Source organism: Anopheles aquasalis, chromosome 2, assembly GCF_943734665.1.
Source record: "Anopheles aquasalis chromosome 2, idAnoAquaMG_Q_19, whole genome shotgun sequence".
Classification (NCBI taxonomy): Eukaryota; Metazoa; Arthropoda; class Insecta; order Diptera; family Culicidae; genus Anopheles; species Anopheles aquasalis.
In genome coordinates, this window is record NC_064877.1 from 32,345,001 (window position 1) to 32,367,294 (window position 22,294).

Genomic DNA, 22,294 nt, shown 5'->3' on the forward strand with positions numbered 1-22,294 from the left:
ATGCACCGCTGAAATCATAATTCCACCAGGAATGATGCTTCCCACAAGGACCAGAAGCGGCCATATTGTGGTGCAGGTGACTGTTGTGACGTCACGGCCACGGTTGGCTTACCTTCTGCATCGGCCGCGGGGGTGCCAGGGTCGTTGTGCTGGTCGTAGTTGCCGTGGTCGTCGTCATGGTGCTGGCTGTCACGGACCTTGCCACTACGCTAACGGTCACGTTCACGTTCACGCTACCCGTTTGTGGTTGCAGCGGCTGTTGATACTGCTGCAGATGATGCTGCGAGGCGGCAGTGCTGCTCGAGGCGAAAGGATTGCTGTCGGCGGATCGCAGCAAACCGGAGCCGGCCACCGGACCACCACCGGACGTGGGATGGTAACTGACGCTGGCAGGATGCTGGGCCGGAGGATGGCCCGATAAACTCGCCGATTGTTGCTGTTGCGGTTGCACTAGTGACGGCTTGGGGAAGCTGCTCTGTTGCTGTTGCTGTTGCTGCTGCTGCTGGTGCAGTGCCTGCTTGGTCGCTGCCGCCGAGGTGGTGTTGCCGGTGGTGGTCGTTGTGTACTTCGATTGCTGCTGCTGCTCACCTGTGTTACCGTTGCCTAGCTGATAATTATTGTTGCTGCCACTACTCGATGCTGGACCTGCAGATTAGAATTGAAAATTAATACGCGGTCATATGGAGTGTCCGCAAGGCTTGGCCATTTGAATATGAATTCCTCGGGCCGACGAACGAGCCCACCTCAACGCTTGCTTAATAAATAATAACAATAATCTATGGTAGATTAATCATCGGGCTAATTGGATGGCTATTGGCTATCAGCGCCCCTATTCCTCTTTCGTCTGCCTGGTGCTTGCGGTATGATGTATCATGCTGCTCATAATTCATGTCAAATTAACGTAAACCTCTCTCCAATTCCGGGAGGAAGTTGAATATTATCATCCGCCTTGGCATGCGGCCGTTTTTTTTTTCATTTTCGCAATTCACTTCCACCACGAAAAGCACCTTCGGCCACGCGGCAGAAGCAGCGACGCTCAATTCGCTGCCTTAGGCTGCCTGCCCGTCTTAAGTCTTCTCTGTTGCGTCTTTATTTGAGTTTCGATACACCCTGACGGTAGAAGGTACCACACCCACACCACAAGCGACTCAATATTGATTTTGTGTTCGAAAGATAATTAATTTACGATTGTCCTTCGACTGCGCATTAGGATGATGGTCTCGCGGACCGGGTGGGTGGGTGTACGACGATCGACTTCAATATTATTATCCATCGTTGGCCGCTCGAGCGGAAAGACAAATTCGAGCGAGCGAGCGAACGAGTCAGCGAGCGAGTAGTCAGTGGACTACACCGACACCTGAACCCCCCGGGCTTACACTATGCAAACAGTGCCCTATGCTGGGCCAGGAATTCAAAGGAATCACCAGCCAGTCCCACCAACCTCCTTGTCCGGCACTCCCTGGGAAGCGAATGTGAAATGTTAATTCAAATGTGAATAATAACTTCGTATTCAGCCGGATATTAAACCGCCTGCCGGGTGATGGCTGACAGGTTCAGGTGGTGGCCAATGACAATGTAATACCATCTAAGCACTACGGCCGTCAGCGACCGCGCCTAACGCGGCCGGCTGTGTGCATAAATGATTAGGCCGGGCCGATCAACATCGTGTAGCTACTCAAAACGATGAACCGGTCGACCAGGCGGTTTGTTTGATTTGCTTTGACTAGCGCCACAGGCCAAACCAGCGATGTGGGAACGGCAACGACGACGACGCCGTTCACGTGTGCCGTTGTCAGGTGTGTCGTGGTGCCACTTTCGGCCATTTATTGAATCCATCAATCTATTAGCAACGTAATGTAATGACAAGGAAGGATGAATGGGAGAGAGAGAGAGAAAGAGTCTTGCTGAAATGTTACTTCGTTAAATATGCCACGTCTACAGTATCTGTTTGGCCACGTTTGCAATGACGGTCGCATGCATTTTGTTGAAAGTAAACGCACTATTTCGTAACAGCTTTTGGTTTAATGATTTGTGTCTGTGAAAGAGCCAATTTTAGTCACACAAATGCAATTTAAATGCTAAATTAAGATCCTGCGTTGAAGACAAAACTGAATATCATCACGATAATCATACATGTTCTGTCGCAAAGTAAACAGGACCATAGGAAAGTTTCTGGTGGCGCTATCTTAATGTATTTATGTTTGAAAGGTGTATTCTTTAGGGACTTTCAGTCAAAATTTCATGGCATTTGGTCCATTGGAAGCAACGTTATGGCGAATAAAGTGGCAGTATGTTTGGGTGGTCGGTACAAGCAATCTAAACTGCTAAAAATCCACCAGCAAGTTTAGCTTTTAAACTCGATAAAACGTTTACCGAATTGATGCAATAAGTTTGTGGTGATGATTATCTATCCAGTGGCAAAGTTTATGAGGAGTATACGCGTTTCAAAACCAGTCGTGAAGACCCCAACGACAACCTTCATGTATGTTAAGCCAAATCCGTGATTACGCCAGGAAGCATCGAATGAGTACGGAATTTTCTCAAATTAAAAACAAATGACCGTGCCAAACGGTTACTGCCTAATATTATATTGATGTTTTGAGGTGTTCAATGCATCTTATTCGTCGGATTGTGCAAGAACATCGTGAAGAAGGGAGTTGGCGCTTGTTGTGCCCATAATGCGCCGTCACATCGATCTACGCTCAACACTGTTTTTTGACAAAACAAAACCTAATTTTATCGAACAATCCAGCCCCGTAATCACTTGATCCGGTAGCCTGGGGCTTTTAAGTATTCGGTAAACTTCATTTGCGGATGAAAGGAAAACGCTATGCTGACATTTTGGCCGTTTGGAAGGCTTGTACCGACCCCCCCCCCCCCCCCAAACATACTGTCACTCTAGGCGCCATGACTTAACTTCCGGTAGACCAAATATCATGAAATTTGAACTGAAAGTGCCTAAAAGCCTGTTTACTTTGCGACAGACCATGTATAACTTCAACTTTAACACCATTGACTATTCCGTGTAGTCTGATTTCAATATAATTCATCTCATAATCCACACTAGGCAGTAAATGGTTATAACACAGGGGGTGCATATATTGATACGTCCCAAAAAAATCTCATTTTTCATTAGATTTGGTAAAGAAACCATTCAATTTGATATTTCTAGTCAAATGTCCTGACAAATTGATCAAAATTGCAAGCCTTAATACCTTAACCATTAATGGTGCTTCTTGAATCAGCATGAAACCACAACAACAACTAGCATGACACGTGGCTTATCAATGGGATGTTGACCAATCTTCCACCTTCTTCCAGGAGACAGCGATGATTTGTATCCACAACGCAGTGCATTGAACAAATGATAAACGGCCTGTGCCGGTGCCGGTACCGATCGAGGCCAACCCACTGATTACTAACCGACTGCCAGAGCACTGTGGAAGTCAAATGCAATGCAATTCCAAACACACGTCACGTAACATCAAACACGGGTCGAACGAATCGGTCACCCCTGGCGATTGGCGGTGATTTCCTGGACGCCAAAGTGTTAGCGCGATTGATAAAACGGTATCTTATCGTGGGGCTCAAAATCGGATTGCGATCCGATGGAGCGACACCACTCCACGAACCGTTGGGCGCTCGGTCCGTTAAGCTCGGTTTTGGGTCACCTCATCCCACCCCAAAAGGGGGAAACAGCACCAGCAGCAGCCCCAAACCGATAGCCAGTCAACACAAGAGCGAGCTTCAGTGCGTTCGCTGCTCTCTGCACTCGGCATCGAGCGGGGATTGCAAATGTAAACGAGTGTCTGTACGGTGGTGTCTTGTTCTGTAGCATCGATGTCTAGAAACAGGCGTGCCGCGTGGTGGTGTTTCTCAACTTCAAGTACACCCCGCTACACCCCCTCGCACACCCTTGTTTGTGCCACGCGCCCACAATGAGTGTGCTAAAAAGGAATCATTGATCTGAGGAGCAGCAGCAGCAGCAGCAGCATCGCGCCGACACTCTCTGCTCGTTCGTTTAGTCAATAGTGCTATTTTTTACATACATTTTGGGCTGCTAGTGTGTCCGTGTGCGTGTCTGTGATTCTGTTTGTGTCCCCACGCAGCCAAACTACCGCAAACTGCGTGCGTCTTCACCAAAGATCGTAAGAGGAAAGAGCGGAATTCAATCATCAGCGGGCTCCACACCTGCACCCCACCCAGCCACCAGCCACGTTGGGTAAATATTTACATTTCGAATTTATTCTCATCAAACATCGCTTCTCTCCCTCGCTCCCTTTTAACTACCTCGCAAACACCCGAGCCAAGAAACAAGTTCCGTGGCAGTCCAACAAAGCAGTCAGTTCACTGTACGGAAGAGTAGTGGTTTTGAGGAATTGATGAGCATCGATCTTCCGGCGGTTGGCGCTCGATCAGTCTTTGGCAGCTGGTGCGTGTGTTCTGGTGTCTGCGCTCTTTTCCTGTCGCGTCGCGTCATTGTGCAGTGATTGGCCATCATTATGGGGCGGCAACGAGTGAGTTTGATAACGGGGAGTGCCATCCACTACCGGACACACCTGCTCCGTGACGTGTACAACTAGGGTTCAAACAGTAGTCCAAGACCAAGGCCCTCTTCTATTCGCTTCAGCTCGTGTTTGGTGACCGGGAATGTGGCGAATTATGCGGATTATTTAGTGATTCTAGTGTTGGCTGGCAGCGTGCTACGGGTGTGTTGCGGAGCCCCGGGGCTTACCCGATAAGACCCACTGAGCAAACAGTGACAGAAGACGGGCTTTGCTAGCCCCCTTTTCGTGTGCAAGTGAAGTTGATTGAAAAGGGATTACGATTACGACGTTGAACGTTTTGACATCGACCCGTGGGAACTCGCCCTGTGCGCCAGATGAAGAAGCGATCCGCGTTTGTGAATCCGTGATCAAGTGAGAGATATCGTCGGTCCAGCTATTCGTGTGCTCTTGATGCTCTCGGAGTGAGCAATGGAAAGGAAGGTGGTGTCATGGCAGGAAAGGTAAAAATCAAATCCCGTCCCATTGGCTCCAACGGTCACGGTAATCTAGTGCGCGTCCAGTGAAACGATAGGAATGCCATCGTTCCCCCATTACTATTAATACGTGCGCCAGGAACGTTTCATAAAGTGCCAACGGCGAACGGTGGACCGTGCACATCCGCGAACAATTACCATTCCACCATCGAGTCCATTAGCTAAGCACCGGTTTCCTGCGGAATGGGTAAAGCATAATGACCACCGGACCACCGGTTACTCTGCGCACGTTGCACGCAGAATCGTCGGTCTGTATTTGCAGGATCTAACCTCATTTGTGCCCTCGGATTGGAAAGGGGCGGATGGCGAATCAATTAAAAGAGTGATTGTGCCCCCTGGCAACGGTTCCGTGTGGTTACTCGTATCCGAGTCCGTTAAATTAGGTCCTGATGCTTCAGATGTGTAGAAGAACTGGTGCTGCGCTCACCAGTTCACGGATACGGACCGGTGTGTACGAATGTAACGTGGAATTCACTCGGCAGCAGCTAATGCACACCATTCGATCGACGTACATCAACGCTCATGACGCTCTGGCTGGCTGCTTATTGTTTTCGGATCATTGAGACACCACTCAACGCACGCGAGCCGAGCACTCAAGCCAAGAGTCCAGCAGCGGTAGTCATGCCCCACGGTAACGATGTCCAAATGTCGATGCGAGCAGCCTAATTGGTTAGCCGGCAAACATCCGGCTCGATGCCACTTCAGCGCGCAACACTCGGGCACGGGTGTATATAACTCTTCTGTGTTCTCAAACCAATTTACTGACCAGTCCACTGGCCAGTGACGTAATCCTCGCACGCAACGATCACTGCCCGCAACTTACGGCAAACACTTGGCCAGGACTGCGGACGCTCGACAACGGACAACGGTACTGTCATGCATTGCGCTTCTTCCTAACGCATCCTTCGATCAGCGTGGCCACACTTTACTGTGGCCACTGTGTGCCATATTTCAGCGTTTTTTACGACCCTCGTACCGCGGACATTTCATACCCATGCTGCCAAGACCGCATGTATGTCAAAGGGCGCCACTAGCAGCGAGGACTGGCGTTCTGTCGCGTGGCCTGACCGAAAAGCTGAGGAAAACCTAAATCACGCACTTTATTGACCCCATTCGAGTTCGTCCGACCAACTGGCCAACTGACCCCCTCCCTTTCGGGTGGTGTTTGATTTTGGAATGAGTTCATCGGACAGTTCTCCGTCCTTTCCGCCAAGTTCCGCCGGGGATGAGTAAAGTTCCTACCGATTGGCCCCCCCCTTCGGATGTTGGCAGTGATCGTTGGTGTTAGTACAGGCTATTGATTTCAATCCAAAGCGTTCACTTCTTTTTTTCTTAAACTTTTTACGAAGGAAAAGGAAACGAAAAACCGAACACATTGCAACACTTGACATTGTGGGGAACCATTTGTTGGGAATATCAGAAGCTGTCTAACCACAAGGTACAGATTCGGTGCATTTCTGGAGCTATTGATAATTCTCCAATCGGCAAACAGATTACCAATAGCCCAAAAGGACCTGAGTAATACCCAAAGTATGTTTTTACGAAGAAAATTTGTAACAAATGACGAAGGAAATGGTAATAAAAATGTCTGTTTACGGTAGTAATTAGAGCTTGCCATCAGCTCGCACATAATCGATGTAGCTACAGTAGTACAATCGACAACGAATCGTACGACGATCTATGTGCCTGCGGAAGCTGAGGTTATTTATATGTTTAGTTGAACCAAAATTTTGGGCAATAACCATTACACTCAAAGCCAAACATACTCGTCACCACATATGTAAAAAAAATATTTACACTAAAAGATGTGAATGTAATAATTTGAATGAGAGAAATCTAACTAATCCGAGCTAATCTGAAATACGATTCGAGACTGATTGCTTTTGAATAGTAAAAGCAAAGGCAATCCGCTTCGTGTTCAACATACTTTTAATACAATTACAACGAAGACGATAACTTTCTCATTAAAAAAACTGATCATTGTAATTAGGCAATCCCCAAAGTGATACAATAACATTTTTAAACGACTACCGATTTGAAACTACATCCCGATTGTTTCAACTGTCCTACATTTCGATCAAATGGATTTTTCAGTGCTATATACATTTGCAATTACCATTTATGAATCCCAGAATGTTTTAGAGTACCAAGCCACTACCAAGTACCAATTCTACAATCGAGGAGCAATTTTGATCAAGAAACTATCCATAATCTATCACACAGGACTCTCCATCAAGGATACTTCCATTGCATTCGAAAATCGATTTCAAAAGCTGATCCTCTTTCCTACAATTGTTCATAGAAAGTTTAGAAGAATGATAGAACATTGGTAGCAATTTCAAAGACACTTCTTTAGCTTGCCTGATTCCAAGTAGCAAATTACATTTAACCTGTTATCCGAATGCACTTCTGTTCGATGGAAAACCTTCTATAACTCCACCTCTACCACCTTCGGTTGCAACCCACCACTGATTCCCTTTGACCATCTTGTAATAACGAAATACAACAGAGTAACTATCGAGACGATCGATCGAAGTTAGTTTTCAACTTCGATCACACCAGGGAAGATGATGAAAGTTAAGCAAAACACGGTGCTACATCATTCGAACTCAAAATCCACCTAAACTTTATCCCCGCTAAAGGATACTAATAACCCTAACATCCCTACAAGAGCCCGCAAGTGGCCGTTCGGATTATAAAAGATGCTGGGATTTCGTTTACTTTTTCCCGGTCTAATTAGTACCCGACAGGATGTCTGTTTGGCTTACGTTGGCCTCCCCAAAACTCTGCGCTTACAATCTACCTGGAACTCAACATTTCTCCACCACCCTCACCTCGGACATGCTCGGTGTGTGATGATGTTTGATTCAACCATCACGTCCATACCAGATCATACAGTATCCTCTTTTCAGACTCAGATAGACTGTCCGAAGTTATGCTGTTTTTCCGCCCATTAAGTACATCTGCCCAGTGCCGGTGCTGGGCAAGAACTTAATCAAAACTCGCTCAAACTGCAGCAACCATGGACCATGGTCGGACCACACTGTCCGTCGGTTGCAGCTCACTCCTGCGAACTGTATTTCCGGTCCACAAGTTTGTCTACGGTATTAAGCTGTAAAGTGACCACTTCCTGCCCTGCCCAAGCCACGCATCGTACCGTCTTCACGTCGACTCCAACTTCAGCTCCACTCTCCAACTCTCCTCCGAAAATGTCCTCCAACAGCCAAGCAGCGGCAGCCGAGACGAGACGGTGCGGTCATTATTTCATTTTCGTTTAATTAAATTTTCATCTGCTCGAATCTGCAGCCGACGATGGCGGGGGCCATTGTTCGACATGGAATTGCACTCCTGTGATGGCTCGCCGGGGGCTCGAAGGGGGAAACCGGGAAACTAAAAACATTTCAACACTTCAACAAACCTCCCGCCCCGGGTTTTCGGCCAGATTCGACCGATGACAGGTGGAGGATGGTGGCATTGCGAAAAGGCTGCCCTGATTCTGAGTCCTAAACCTCTCTCTCTCTCTCTCTCTCCACTGGGTCCTGGCCTTCCTCCCGGTTGGCAAATGCATTCCTGGAAAAACGGGCACAAATTGCATCCATCTTGTCCTCCGGAGTGACCGAGGAACATGAAGCCAGGGCTGGTCTGCACTCTTCACTCCTTTTTCCAACCATTATTCATTGAAAGCTTTTCATCTCCGGGCTCAGGTGGTGCTGGAGGCCGGACAGCAAATCATTTACCCCGGAGTACGGCGAAGCAATTAATGTTTGATTTCCATTTTTGCATACTTTCAGTGCTGGCCAAGAGGTTGCTGCTGGTGAGCTGCTATCTGCGCATCACTCGAGGATCGAGTGCTGGTGCTGCTAGTAAGCAGCAATAAGCGACCTGCGGGAAAGGCCAGTACAACCGCGGACCAGGCCTGTGGCATGGTGAAGGCGCAGATAAAGAACTACGATGATTACGAGAGAATCCGATACTTTTACTACGTCCGGCCACAGCAGCGGGTGGACTGGTGGTTCGATCCGATGGCACCCCCGACCACCACCTCCGACTCCGTCACGACGCTGAGCGCCAGCGAGGAGGCGACGCTGCTGCTCTACGACATCTTCATTCCGCTGCTCGGTTCCGTCATTATCCTGCTCAACCTGATCGTTGTCGTGTCCTGCGTTTTGCTGCTACGCAAAGGTAAACGCGCGCTCGTTCATCGCTCATCGCTGTCCCCAGGTCATTTCCTTCATCCTTCCGTCCGTCAATGAGCACCCCCAGGGGGAAAGGAAATGAGGGGCTTTATGCTTTTCCACCGAGGGCCACCGTAATGAGGGTCTCTCTCTCGCTCGTTCCTTATTTTTGGCTTTTCACTCACCGAAAACTGTTTCATTTGATACTTTTCGAGGCCACGCTGTGAGCCTTCGCTGCCGCCAACGCCGTTGCCCCTTATTTTCCTCGAAATCTCTCCGCAAAACACTCACTACTTACTCCCTCTCCAGTTGCTGGCGTTAATCAAACGTCTCTGCGCTGCTGCGAAGGATAAACGGACAAACACGAGCACGGGCACGTGGTTCACGGTTCGTTTCGCGTATCTGAAGGGGTCATGGGCATCATGGGGAATGTGTTTTTCTTTCTCCTCTTCAAACACAAATTCCATCGCGACATCGCCCAACACATACACAACAGTCACACACAGAGACACGAAGAAGCGCGTGAAGAAGCTCAAAGTTTCGCTAATTAATTACCCCGTGCGTCGGTGCACGGTGCTCGGTACTGAGCTGAGAGTGCTGGAATGCAATCGGCGTCCAGTCGCGAACGACGACGGAGTTTATTTGGTTTTTCATTGGCCACCCAGCATCCGTATTTGGACTTCACAGCCCAACCGTTTCCGAGTGCGCGGGGAGGCAGGATGTTTTTTAATTAAAATCCCGTTCAGCGCACTTGCAGTATGATCGAGATTGCAGATTGCGCAAAGCTTTTGCAAGAACCACTGATGAGCCACGCGTACCGAACGGTGCACAGCAGATCAATGTGATGAGCATAAAGACCACTCCGCTGATTTCCCTGCTGCTGGAATTGAGTTTTTCATTCCAAACAAAGGAATTTGCAGATCAATCAAACTTGTTGCAGGTCCGAGTTTAGTTGCATGGCGCAACAATCAATTTTCTTTTAACTATTGTTCTCTACTATTTTTCATCACACTCGGAATAATGAATGAAAATGATTTGCTTCATAAAATTTAAATTAAGTTGCTTTTCTATTCTTTGTTTTGATATACTGTTACACATGTAGAGTGGAATGTATTTAGCTCAATTGTTAGTTTACGGTTAAAGATTGACTACAGGATGAATTCGTTTACCAAAATACGATAAGAAATGACTTCCTTTGGCATGATATCGGTAATAAGCACCATGAGTTTTGTAAACATGTTTAAAAACATATCCTTTTGAGGCTAAGCTCATCTACTATCCATCAACTATTTTCATTTCCTAGCAAACAGAGGAGCAGAATCATTAAGATTAAGATCGATAGATCATTATCATCATTAAGATGCTATAGAAACGGGCCAAAATCAGTAAACACCATTTCTGAAAAGCCAAACCGCTTGCTGCTATAAAGCATTTTTTCATGTTTATCGTTATCCCTAGTCCGAGGAAGCAAATAATGGTCGATGAAGTTAAGCAAGTAACACTTTAGTCCTATCTTCACACTCAAAACATACAAACCTTCCCAACTAAGCTGTTTTTATTCCTTTCTTCTTGTTTTTCATCGGTTAACATATCATACAACTATACATAATTAAACGTCTATGAAGTACCTTAAACATGATTGTTTTGTGACATTTTTTCAACACCCTTTTGGAGGAATTAAATTCGAAAATGCTCAACCAATGTGCTGGATCAACAAGAACATTTGCCATTAGACTAATGATAATATCACTTCCAATCACACAAAAAATGTCATACGAAAAATGGGTTTAAAAGCACGCAAATATGTTAACTACCTGCTTGCTAGATTGGAAGTTGTATCCTTAATTCTACATCCACAAATGAAACTCATTACGCCATTAGGACCCACAAAAATACTCGCCAGCCATTCATTTCACACGCAATAATGAGTTTTCCAATTAAACTAACTACTGCAGCGCTAATCAGATCCGATTGCCTTTAGCTTGATCCACTCCAATCGAATGTTAGCTTTATGGCAAGTAAAAGAGCTAGGTTGTTTGAAAACATTTGTAAAAAACGAACATCTGCAAAAGCGTTCCAATGAACCAATGACATAAATCAACACTGACGCCCCCCAATATTTACCAATAAACCATCACACGCGGTTGTGACCAACGACCAACCACCACCACATACCAACGATTGCCAATTCAGCAATCGAAACTGTACGCCCGTTCGAGCTAATTAAGTGTGGTTTACCATTTCAAACTGGCCGAGCGCCGGCCCCCAGGGGGGGGTTCATGATGCGGTTTGGAATATTTTTTATGCTTCCCAACCACACAGCTTGTGTGTGCATTTTACTGGCCAACCAAAAAAAAACAGTAAAACATTTTCCCGTTTCGCACTAAATTCCACTCCACGGCATGGTATTGATTGAAATGTAAATAAAAAAAAAACCACAGCATCCAGTCACAGTCATTCCAATTTCATCCCCCCCAAAACCCAGCGGAAGAGGACTCGCGGAGGGTGGTGCGTTTTGTTGCGAAATAGAAAATCCATTTTAATCCGATCATATCCGCTTCTTCTCCTTCTCCTTCTTCGCCGGCAGGCCAGCAACCCTACACGACCTACATGTTCCTCGGCAACGTGGCCGTTTCGGACCTGCTGACGGGCTTTGCGGTAATCTACGGCCAGTACGCACCGTACGAGCTACGCGGCGAGGACAACTGTGCGCTGATGATAGGTATGAATAGATTTTCCCTTCTACCGAAAACCACGCCATGCCACGCCACGTCACACCATGGCTTGCTGATCCGTGGCGTTCGCGCTCGCGTAACCGAAACGAAAATTATCGCATTAGAGCGGATCATATTCGCCCGAAACGATCGATCAATTTACGTTCGAGTGATTGAGTTTTGATCGACGATGACCAACGCGTTGGTCACCATTCCCGGTGCGAGCGAGCGAGTGGTCAAAATGAAAAATGCAACCCCACGCCATGGCCTGCGATGCAACATTTGACCCGTTTTGCCCCATTTTTTGCCATGTCTTTCCACACGATTTACGCTGCAATGGCTGTGACCACTCGCAGTGCCTATTAAGCATAAAATATTGTCACCAGACCGGTCACAGACCATGTGTTTCACCGGCATCACCGCCCCCAAAAACCACCGGTCAATCAGTGGCAGTTTTTGAATTTGGAACTGGCACCCCCATCCAAACGGTGACCTTTACCGGCGACCGGCAATCGGATTACTGGAGTATGGAGTCCCAGTACCGTGCAAATCATAAACTGCTGGTGGTCCATCCGTCCGTTCGATCTCTCGAACTGATTAACGGACTAAAACGGCCAGCTGCCCCTTCTTTCAACCAATTCCGTTGGACTACATAACGAAAGAAAGCCATTAGGGGGCTCGAGGACTCCAAACTCTGTGTGTGTGTCCTCCAGAGTGTTAGCTAACCGTCGACCGGGCCCATTATAAGCCTTATTTATGAACGTCCCACGAGCCAACGAGCGGTACGGCATCACGGATTCACGCTAAGCAATAAACATACTCGACGCCATTACGGGGAAAGGGTGTCCACGGCCACATGCCGGTAGGTGGGAGCCCCCGGTGACCCCCTTTGCAGGTGACTTTCTCATGAGAAAATGAATAATATGTCATGGGAGCCCAGGCTCCCAGGCAGAGATCAGAGAAGTCGAAAGCCGAGAAAGTCCCTTGGAGCTGGAGCAGCTACTACTGCGGGCCAATGAGAAGACGGATCCCCTCCGGGCGCTACCGTATGCCTGGATGCCGGAGTGGATGCGCGGTTGGGAGATTTAATGAATTAATATATTTCTGTATGACCTTTGCCACCTTCGCACGGTGCACCGCTCGGTGACGGTGACGCTGGCGATGGTTGAAGACGAGGGTAATTATTCAGCAGAATGTCTTTCTACTTCATCTTCACCGTAAACACCCGCGGTATGTGCGATGTGAACGGGGATGGCAGAAGCTGTGGACAGGTTCAGGTTTCAGTGTGTCACTCACGTGTCCTTGGCGCAGCCAGAAATGAGATGAGCTGGGGATACAAGCTGATGGTGAGCATGATGGCATGATGTGTCGTCGTATGATTAATTATTTCAAATTATGCACCCTAATAAGCCTACGGTTGCATCTTTTAATTATCCACCCTGCCACCACCCCGACGGTCGTCCGTTCGTCCAAAGAACCTGGATGTCCTGGAACGTCCTTGCACGAGATCGGGGAACGGCGCGCGATCTGCTTCGAACAATGCGCTTCCACAGCCTACTATGCATCATCATCATCATCATGAGCTGCTTCGTGCCGGAAATGCCGAAATCTCAACCTGACTGCAGCCCAACCAAACGTCAACGGACCTTTGAGCCTGAGCTCGCTGGTTTCCGGTGATGTGCCGCCATCACCGGTCCCTCGACCTCTCCTCGCACCTCTCCTCCTCAATGAAGTCTCTTTAGGGTCTCTATTAGCAAGCATAAATGATGGCAGCGGCGGCAACAGTGGTGGTGGCCTTCTACTCGCGGGCAAGTTTTGCCGGGAAAACATGGCAAACACATGTCAACCGCACGGATGCCCCATGCACCACCCGGCCGTCCACCGTTCCGTTCCACCTCAATAGCAAACTTAATCACGCATCCGGCTCGTGATGAGTGTATGTGCGACTGCGACGTTACCGAATGCGAATCCGGTTTCGACGTCGATCGACCCCAGGAACCCCCTAAAAATAGTTTCGTCTTTCCGCTGTGCCCTTGGAAAATGGTTGCGTCGGAGCTCCACTGGAGCAACGAGAGCAACCAGAGAACGGCACCGGGCCCTCGCTCGTTCGCTCGTAGTCGCCGCCAGAAAGTTTTGGCCCGTTGGTTGCACTAAATGTTTCCAAAACTGTTCTAAATCAACAAATCCTTTTGGACAGTTTCACTCTAGGGTTTCGCGTGCACGCGCTCTCTCTCTCTCTCTCTCTCTCACGCTCTCTTTGTTGCGGCCAGCATGGATTTCGTGAGCGCGAACGGCCATCGCTGTAGTTCGCTCGCGCACGAACTGAAACGGACAAGTTGGATTGGCAAATGGATGGCCCGGAGGAGGAGGAGGAGAACCAGGAGGAAGATGAAACTTCGTCCAAAAACCATTTTCGGCGTTCGAGCCCAGCCGGATTGTTTACTCGCCCCCGCGAGTGGCCAGAGCGAGGGGTGCGAGCGGTTCGATGCACCACCCAATATGCCAATGCGGCTGCCAATAGTTTTTAGGGGCTTTTATTTATTTTCTGCTGCAATTCTCCCGCCACCACGGGAATTCGGAATTCGATTGGCCAACTCAACGGTGGCTGGTGATTGTGGTGCTGCTCTCACCGTGGCCGCTTTGCTTTTTGGTTAATGGAGTGAAAACACTGAATGGTGTTAGAGGAGGAGCACACATGTTCAGCATCAATCAGTGCTACATACAAACGAGTAACTATCGTTTTGTGATGAGAGTACAGTTCAAGTACATCTCTTCTCATCGCACCTCATAAAAGAAACACCTTTTTAAGGGTGGTGAGGGAGGAGGTGGGGAGTAAATTTGCCAACAATTTCCATTAACAACAAGAAAACACTCAACGTAATTATACAATCACACTGTGAGTGTGGTGCAGTTGTTGCCAATCTGCACACATACACTCTCTTTCTCTCTTTTGCTTTTGCTATCAGAAACCATCGATCAAGCCATTGGTGCGGTGTGCACTAATGGAAAAGTTCAACCGTGTGTTGAGTCAACAGACAAATTGAAACGAGCACAGTGTGAGCACAGCATTCCCCGTTCGCAGGCACTGTAAAGTTTGTCTACAGCAAATAAAAATCCTCGGACAGGTGCCTAGTTTCACGAACTCATAAAAATAATTAAAAAAAGAGATCGAGCGAGCAAACGATATGGTCAGGTGTGTTACACTCGGGGGTATATCAATTTAAATCAAAGAACAGCAGCATGGTCACTTTTCAATAATAATTTAAGTGACAGTATTCAAGTTTGAAAGCATTCGATGGCATGCATGAGTATCATCTATTCAAGCAGTTGTTTTTTTTATTTTAGTGATGATAATAGAACATTCCCAATAAGAACTAATAGCTTCATATGAGGTGCTGTCAGACTTCAACACCATTTTGGTTTTACTGTTTGAACTGTTTTTGAGTCACTTTAGATAGACTAGCTAATGAAGAGTAAGGATTGTAAGAGGTTGATATACGAGTTCCTTCGGAAAGGACAATTGTTTCATTGTTGAATATTTGCATTAACTTGATTCACACTACAAACCAATTTGACTAATGGCACTTGCGAAACATATCGAGATTCAAAAACCAAACAAATGTGGCGATGGAATGCATCTTGCAGCTCAAAGCCACACTATGATGCAATACGATTAGATTGCATATATTCTCCAGCATGCTTTATTATTGAAATGGCATGAGATTTAGTACAATCTTTCATATTCCTATAGTGCATTTTTTACGTTTAATTGAAGATATTTTAGAAATTCCGATAGATGTACTAGGCGCACGTTGCTGCAGTTGACTAATCATTATACTTTGATTTGAAAGCAACATTTCTGAAAGCAGCGGAGTGATTTTTTATGTATGCAGATCTGGATTAGGCTCCAGCAAATACAATTGATACGGTCCGATTCGAGATTAATGTACCTAAAAAGGCATCCGGTTCACTATTGGCCATTATTTCGAATCGAATAATACGATTCTGATTCGTCCGAGGGCTGCACTTTTACCCCCACCGATTGAAAATGCCTATCAATCAATCCAGAATTTGGATTTACATTCACTATCAACTGGGCACACATGCTTGAATGCAACTGAATAACATGCTCTCGGTACGATTGTTCCGAGCAGATAGCGAATTCACATCCTCCAAAAAAAATAAACCAACGCATCCTAACAAGTTGCAAATCATGTTTCTGCTGCTTTCGGGAGAGTTTTCCCCGTCCTTTTCTCAACGGCCATTAAACAACGATCACGAGCCTCCGCCACAAATCACCATTCCAATACAGTTAATTAGCGCACCAGCAGCACGTCAGTTTCATCGCGAGCCGGAATCATTTAGAATGGTTCATGATGGCCTTCCGTAATCCCAAGCAATGCTCCGTGCCACATTCGGATGTAATTCCTAATCTAACGTTGCACCGAAACAACGTGCCCAACCTGACAACCCGTTCCTAATCGACGTTCACGAATACCTTCGCCGTCGATTTACGATCTCTACCATTCCATCAGCACCACCTGGACGTGGAATCTGAATCCATTGTTTCATTTTAACACCGGGGAGCCTCAGTGTACCGCGTTTGATGCGTCGCCCCTCAATCGCTTTACTCTCAAAAGCGATCCAGCGATCCATGCTGCAAAATGCATTCATTTCGTAATCTCTTCTTGCCCTCCCCGTCTCTGTCTCTCCGCAGGTCTAATTGTGTCAGCATCGCTAGTGTCGGTGTACAGTGTCGGTTTGATAGCGCTCGATCGCTATCTCTACATCGTGTACGGCCTTCAGTATCAACGCTATCTGACTCGCACCCGGGCCCGTCTGCTAATCACCACTACCTGGCTTATCGGTATGTGCACCGCAACCCAGCCAATTCCATCTCCTCTTCCTCCTGTAATTTTCTCCTCCTCGGTAATTTTCACTCCTTTACTCCTCCCCCCCAAAGGTGCGGTCATTGGGTTTCTGCCGGCCTTCGGATGGCGGGGCGACACCGACCAGGGTCGTACGTGTTGGTTCATCCGCCTCGCCCCACCACCACTCGTCATCCTGACCTCAGTGGCCGGCTTCCTACCGGTACTCCTCGTCATCATCCTGTACAGCATCATCTTAAGGAAGGCGCTGCGACGTGTGAGTCAACTGAAGAAAGCTTCCCGAGAACTCCGTGGCGTACAGACCGGCAATCTGAGGTTATTCCGTGGTGGTGGTGGTGCATCAGCAGCAGCAACAACTACCGGCAGCTTGAGTGTCATTCCAACAACTGCAACGACTGGGACGACTGGGACGACACCACGCCCCACTGCAAGTCACTCCGACAACGAGCAAGGCGCGAGCGAAGATGAACGGTTACGTCCGGCGGAACGTGCCGGTCTCGGGTGTCTGTGCTTCCGTTGGCCACGCTGCGGTTGTTCCTGTGGTTCACGTCGTGGCGCCAAACGATCTAAATCCGCGTTGAACGAAGCGAACGACGAGGGTAACAACGGACAGCCGCCAGTGGCCACGACAACGGCGACGCGAAGCAGCAGCAGCAGCATCCGGGGTCCCACCAAGTGGAAGGCGGTGAAGGTGGTGATGTTCACGACGGGCAGCTTCGTCGTGACCTGGGTGCCGTACTTCATCGCGAGCATCATGTTCGTGGCGTGCGATCCCGTTACACAGGAGGAACTGTGCCGGGGGCTTCAGTTTGCTATCGCGAGCCCGCTCGCTATCCTCGGCTTTGCCAACAGTCTCCTTAACCCGATCGTCTACGCCTGGTGGCACAATGGGTTCCGTGAGTCGATGAAAAAGCTCGGCGGTCGGTTGAGCGAACGGTTATGCTGTGGCTGTGGGGAGAAGGAGGACGGCACGAGGATCGGTTGCTGCGGTGGACGCTGTTGTCGTGAATCATCGCGTAACGCCACCCGTACTGCTGCTGCTGCTGCTGCCGCTGGTGCTGCGGCTTCCATCTCGATGGCAACCACGGATACATCGGTGAACCGGATCAGCATCACTGATGCTGCAGCAACTACTGGCATCGAGCGGCCACTGTCGTCGGAGACGCGCCAGATACCGGCGGCAACCGGCAACGTGACTAACGGTCGTGCGTTACAGAACGGCAGGCGCCAGCGAGCGACGGTACCGAGCAGTAGCAGCGACGACCAAGAGTTCTCTGTCACCGACGATACCGACCTGGAGCAACCGGTCGTGGCGAAGGTGACGCGGCTTTAACGCCCTCGAGGGACCGCCGCCGCCGTAGAACTGCTCGAATCGTGCGCCCGAAAGGGCTTTTAATCAAGCGACCAACTGTACCGGCCACAACTCGTCTCGCCTTGGGCTCTCGATCGATTAACGGACGAAATGTAGCGGATCAGAAACCGGCGTGGACGCTGGTGGATGGATCACGGTGCCAGGATGGAGCGGTTTTTCGAATTACATTACTCGGTGGAAGCCATTTCGAAGGCTGGCAATGTAGCGGAGGCATTTGGTTAGGTGGGGAGACGATGCTGAAGCGAATAGTGATTTCTGGCAGATCGAGCGAGAGCGACGACAGTCTGGTACGGCTTTGCGTTCCCAAGTAATGACATTTCGAGAGCACACGGGACTCTCTAGGCAGGCTTTCCAAGCCAGAGACCGGGAAGGACTGAGTTTAATGGCAAAACGCAGAACTTAACCTTGCGTTCGGTGCTATCGGACGGAGAAGCACAGAACACTTGGAACGAGAATTTGCTGCTCGAAAGTTGCTCTCGAATTCTTGTAAAGTTAAATGGACCATCTACGAACTCTCTGGTGCCGGCCATGATGAGCAGAAGTCTTTTTTTTTGTAGTTTTTAGTCTTTAGTGTTCGTTCATTACTGGGCGTGCTTGATATGATTAAAGCGTATGACAGCAAAGTTTTATCGAATAAGCAGAGCAAGCGGTGTTACTTCAGTGCGAAGAAGCAGTCGAAGTAGAGTAGCGAAACGTTCGTTTAGTGTTTCAGTATGTAAATTGAAAAACTTATGTAAATATAAAAATTAGCAATTCATGTTTCGCGACAAGTGAAAGCTCGAACACCCTACCGGAACATATGCTAAACGTAATTCGATAAAAAAAAAACGTCTCGAAAAAGCAAAGTACCGGGCGCCTCCATCACAACGGTGGCACATGTTTAGCGAGAACTGGCCAGCAATCTCGGTAAGTTGGGAAACATTGCATCGCTTATCGGTCTACGTTCACCCTGGGGTGTATGGAACATATCATTTGCATGCTACTGCAATTCACAATTACACAACCTCCCGGGGTGCCACGGCGCACTTTTCTCGGCTCGGCACATTAACCGTATTAAACCGACGTTCGCCGACGTAATTGCGTTCATAATGCACACCACATCACGGGAGTGCTGGGAATGGTTTGCCCGAGATGCTCGGATGCATTGGCCGTGAATGCGTGGATGGAGCTGCCTTTTGTGGATCATTCCAATTACGAAGTAAATTAATTACTACCCCCTTCCGAGCAATGCAGCCCCATCAAATGGAACAGCGACTCGGTATTGTATGTCGAGATGTGGGTTGCTTCGTGCGCAGTTCCCTGTTAGCTATTGCAATGGTACGTTCAGTGCACCAGCATGAGTATGATACGCGAAACCCCATTAACATGTGCATTACAAGAAGCGCAATTATGTTCTTACGTCAATAAGAAGGGAAAACGGAGAGTAATAAAAAACAGATAATTTAGTTACATCTTACTTCGAAGGATTGAGTACCATCGCGAAGAAAGAACGACGCTTCGAAAGAAAAGAAACAATTTCCTTGTCTAGTTCTCAACTCGCTGTTGCTACCTTTAAAGACTGGAGATACTTTGAACATCAAACCTGCACTGAATACAGAATGCATTAAAAAATATGACTTTTGGTGAATGGAAATTAAAAAAGTAGGATAATTGAGTTCAGTAATGTATCCAAATTTCCCGCGTGCTTCCTCTACAGTATTCTTTGGGCTCTGTTTTCGCTATCACGGTTATAGTTCAGCTGATAGAGGTTTCAAATATTCTTGCCAATAAGCTATCAGAGTTACTTGTTACAGAAAACATACGGAACTCGGATTAGCCAAGTGTTAGACAGGGAAAGGTTGATTTTTTAGTTAAAATGTTTTTTTTTTGCCAACCATTTAAAACATGGCAACATAATAGACGTTCGCACCCCTCCAACAACCATATTTTAAGCTTCACTTGGTCTAACACAAATCAATCATTAGCATCACTGATGCTAACATTTCTCGCTTAGGCACGGTTTTTTTGTCGATCCAATTTGACAACCATTCCCCACGTATTATGAGATCTTTATGCCAATTATCCAAATGAATACATGGTTCCAACTCAGTAACAATTTAACGCCGGAAACTTTTTTATTCATGCCAAAATATTATGCGAGACCCGCTTCCTTCTTCAGAATCGGGTTTCCCTCCAAGAATGAAGACGATCATGAAGTCATATTCATAACTCATGTTTTATGCTCCCTCGTGTTGTTCTTTCATTTGCATCTCATCTTCATTCCATACCGGATACACATGGATGTGTTATAAACTTTCGAGATACTTTTGATCAAACACATAGTGCTCTTTAGTGCTAAAATTGCTTATTAACACAATGATTACTTTAACGATGGTTAGTTTCATTGCTTCTCTTAGAAACATTAAAGCAGAGTCACACATCTTCCCGCTAAATTATGGTTCTAGGCGCAAAATGTTGTCATTTTCAAATATTTAACAATAGTTTTTTTATGAGATACGTTCGTATTGCACGATTGAAGATAAATTGAAGTTGAATTTTAAAAAAATATTTCGGCATCTGTGATGGCTCGTTTGCCGACGCCGTGATATGCTTATGAATTTAATCGTCCACCAGGTATGTGCTGGTGCTAAGATTTACACTGAAAGCAATGCCAGATGGTATGCAAAATGCACGTTGCACATGTCACCACCGCAGACCACCAGCACGGATCTCGTTCCAAAGCTCAACACCCTCAACAAACGGTTCACATCGACCTCGATGAAGTATGTCAAAGGTTCAAGGCCGAACTGTTGGTAAATATTATTTTTCTTTCTTTCTCTTCTTCTTTCTCTCTCTCTCTCTCTCTCTCACTCTCTCTCTCCTCTGCTCTCCCTCTGATTCCCACCCTTCAAACGCCACCAACATGTGAGAGAACTGGGCAGCCAAACACTTGAAACCATACCATCGTCCTCGTTCTTCTGGTCGGAGTGAAAATCAACGGTCCATTCCAACGGTTTTCTGCCACTTCCGATTCCGGTGCATAACCCACGCACAGTCACACATACACACACTTCTTCCCGGGTGCAAAGTGGTGGAAAATTTTCTGAGGACTACCAGCAAACCTTCGCACACCTTCTCCACTCGGTTTCTCCGATGTAAAGACCACCACGGTGGGCTGTTTCTACTGCATTTCCACAGGCAACACTGCACTGCACCACTCGTCGTCGTCGTCGTTGCCTGCAGCTCCTCGTAAGTCGCACAAGTAATGCAAGTGCGCTTGAGTTTCTTTTATTTTCCCTCGCATGAAAGCGAAACCATAGAGGGAGACGCTCGGGAAGAGATTGAATCTCTGGTTGCATCGCACGGCCATCTGTTAACCAGTAACCGGTGGAAGTCGAGTTGAACACTTCGAGGAGCGCTACGAAGTAACAGTACGGTACAGTACAGTCCTGTTGCACGGAAAAGCTGGCAACAACTCAAGTACAAGCGAGTCCATTTACCTTCGAAACCAAGCTCCAGCGCCAGCGAAGAGACTTTGCTGGATTCTAATAAAATTAAACAAACTAAAGCCTCGGAAGCTGGCAACGGGAACTGCATTTGGTTTGCTAGTAACCACTGCTGCCAGCAGCACGGTCTTCCCTAGCCACGTGGACCACGTTCCGAGCATTCCAGATTGTTTCTCAGCTGCCTGTCCAAATCCAATGACAAGCCTTCCACTGCTCACTGACCGCCGGCCTCTGACAGTCCGGGTACCGCTACTAAATGCTCACCTATTTGCACAAATGCGCTCGAATCCCTTGCTCCCACACACCGTTCCCAGGAGAGAAGTGACCGAACCGAATTTTGCCACCGAACCCAGGCGCCCCAGCTGGAATGCACTTTTGTTCATTTTTCCCTATTTCACTATTTGTTCAGGGTCCCACATCCCAGCATTCCCGAGGGCACCCTAAAGGCTCACAAATTATTCATCCGGGTGGCGAGATTAAAGATCGCACCTCTTCCCCTAGGGGAGAGCCGCAAGGCCACTCGTACACATGTGGGTGCATTCTTCAAAACCCCTTTCAAACTGCCGTGTGGCATTGTTCTCGGTCCTTTGCTCTTCGGAAAACTTTTGCCAAACCACC

At 47.7% G+C, this 22,294-nt stretch overlaps 2 protein-coding genes across 4 annotated transcripts in view; one reads left to right on the forward strand and one right to left on the reverse strand.

Moving 5' to 3' along the window:
- LOC126569019 (uncharacterized) overlaps positions 1-22,294 on the reverse strand; it is a 45,122-nt gene that overhangs the window by 8,699 nt on the left and 14,129 nt on the right. The window contains exon 4 of the mRNA XM_050225796.1: positions 113-645. Coding sequence (XP_050081753.1) covers positions 113-645 — 533 coding nt within the window. The remainder of the gene's footprint in view (positions 1-112; positions 646-22,294) is intronic.
- Positions 3,707-19,763, forward strand: LOC126569020 (5-hydroxytryptamine receptor 1A-like). Of its 3 annotated transcripts, none has more exons than XM_050225799.1 (5): positions 3,707-4,222; positions 8,833-9,223; positions 11,804-11,938; positions 16,648-16,797; positions 16,894-19,763. In XM_050225799.1, the coding sequence occupies exons 2-5, from the start codon at positions 8,965-8,967 to the stop codon at positions 18,150-18,152; spliced, it is 1,803 nt and encodes a 600-aa protein (XP_050081756.1). In that variant the 5' UTR covers positions 3,707-4,222; positions 8,833-8,964; the 3' UTR covers positions 18,153-19,763. The 3 variants fall into 3 exon arrangements, with proteins under 3 accessions (XP_050081756.1, XP_050081758.1, XP_050081757.1); XM_050225801.1 differs by lacking the exon at positions 3,707-4,222 and adding an exon at positions 4,338-5,909; XM_050225800.1 differs by lacking the exon at positions 3,707-4,222 and adding an exon at positions 4,338-5,008.